At 42.3% G+C, this 1862-nt stretch overlaps 1 protein-coding gene across 1 annotated transcript; it reads left to right on the top strand.

Moving 5' to 3' along the window:
* The first annotated feature begins 202 nt into the window (after positions 1-202).
* Positions 203-850, top strand: LOC122806162 (histidine-rich glycoprotein-like). Its single transcript, XM_044076398.1, has one exon. It carries the CDS (start codon positions 203-205, stop codon positions 848-850), a length of 648 nt encoding a protein of 215 aa, XP_043932333.1.
* The last annotated feature ends 1012 nt before the right edge of the window (positions 851-1862 follow it).

Below are 1862 nucleotides of genomic sequence, written 5' to 3'. Positions count from 1 at the left end.
AATGGGGATGAGAGAGTGGAGACTGGATTTGGCAATGCCAACTGCGTGCTTGCGCTACTGCTGATGGCAAAAAACACAGATTTAATGGGAAGGACATTTTCAAAAGGTATATATTAAAATAATACAGAGAGAAGCAGATAAATGTAAAGCACACTGAACCAGGAGCAGCAAGAAATATGAGACATATGAGAAGCCAAGGCACATGCACGAGACATATGAGAAGCCAAGGCACATGCACAAGACATATGAGAAGCCAAGGCACATGCACGAGACATATGAGAAGCCAAGACACATGCACGAGACATATGAGAAGCCAAGGCACATGCACGAGACATATGAGAAGCCAAGGCACATGCACGAGACATATGAGAAGCCAAGGCACATGCACGAGACATATGAGAAGCCAAGGCACATGCACGAGACATATGAGAAGCCAAGGCACATGCACGAGACATATGAGAAGCCAAGGCACATGCACGAGACATATGAGAAGCCAAGACACATGCACGAGACATATGAGAAGCCAAGGCACATGCACGAGACATATGAGAAGCCAAGGCACATGCACAAGAAATATGAGAAGCCAAGGCACATGCACGAGACATATGAGAAGCCAAGGCACATGCACGAGACATATGAGAAGCCAAGGCACATGCACAAGACATATGAGAAGCCAAGGCACATGCACGAGACATATGAGAAGCCAAGGCACATGCACGAGACATATGAGAAGCCAAAGCACATGCACAAGACATATGAGAAGCCAAGGCACATGCACGAGACATATGAGAAGCCAAGGCACATGCACGAGACATATGAGAAGCCAAGATACATGCACGAGAACAAGTAATACTGAACACTAGACAGACAGCAGATGAGAAATGTGGCAAATGTACAGAAACAGGGTAGATCATACCTTTCAATACCCCTGCCTTCACAGAGTATCCTTGATTTTATCTCATATTTTTTGCCCTGTCCATTCTTTAAATTTTGATTTCTTGGTAAGAAAAATGGATTACAATATGTCAATAATGTCATTTGTTAGAATGTCATACTTCTTATCATTTAAAATGCATGTTAATATAAAACCTGTTGTTTTACTAATGATGTAAGTTGATTGGGGTAATATTTATTGGATCATAGGATCATAGGAGATTACTAGGCTATTGACCTGAAGCTTATTTTAAGCCTAGCTGTTTCATCCCAATGTAATACCATAGAAATGGTAGTCAATACCCAAGATTGCATTTAGTGATGACTGTCCATGTCTAGGAGGGTTGTGGACTCTATCTCTGGTAAAAATTTATGGTGCCCCATCCACTCGTCCAGGTTTCTCTTGAAGAATGTCATAGAAGTGCTCTGTTTCATATGATATATAATAAACACAGGTTGACAACAACCTCTCTTTTGACCACCACATTTCCACTGTGGTCAGAAAGTCCTTCTATGTGGCACATCTCATTACTAAGGGTTTTGCATCCAGGAAGAAAGAGGTCATTGTCTCCCTCTACTCTTCCGTCATTAGGCCAATCATTGAGTACAATGCCCTATTTGGCATATACCTCACTAGACACCTGCAGCAACTGGAGAGGTCGCAAAAGTACCTCACAAAGAGGATCATAGGCCTTAAACACTTGTCTTATATGGACAGACTCAAAAACTCCAACTATTCTCTGTCTCATATCACCTACTTAGAGGTAATCTCTGCTTGACTTACAAAGCCATTTCTGACCCAACTTGGTTAGAAATGCTACATCTAAAGAAATCCCAATCCCCTCCACACACATGCTCCAGAGATCTCAACCTCATTATCACAATCAACAAAACATGCTGAAGGGACAGGTTCATAACCCAGAGACTGC

Source organism: Protopterus annectens, chromosome 7.part0, assembly GCF_019279795.1.
Source record: "Protopterus annectens isolate FY-2018-M chromosome 7.part0, PAN1.0, whole genome shotgun sequence".
Classification (NCBI taxonomy): Eukaryota; Metazoa; Chordata; order Ceratodontiformes; family Protopteridae; genus Protopterus; species Protopterus annectens.
The sequence above is the reverse complement of the archived record's forward strand: the minus strand, read 5'-3'. Positions and strand labels throughout refer to the sequence as shown.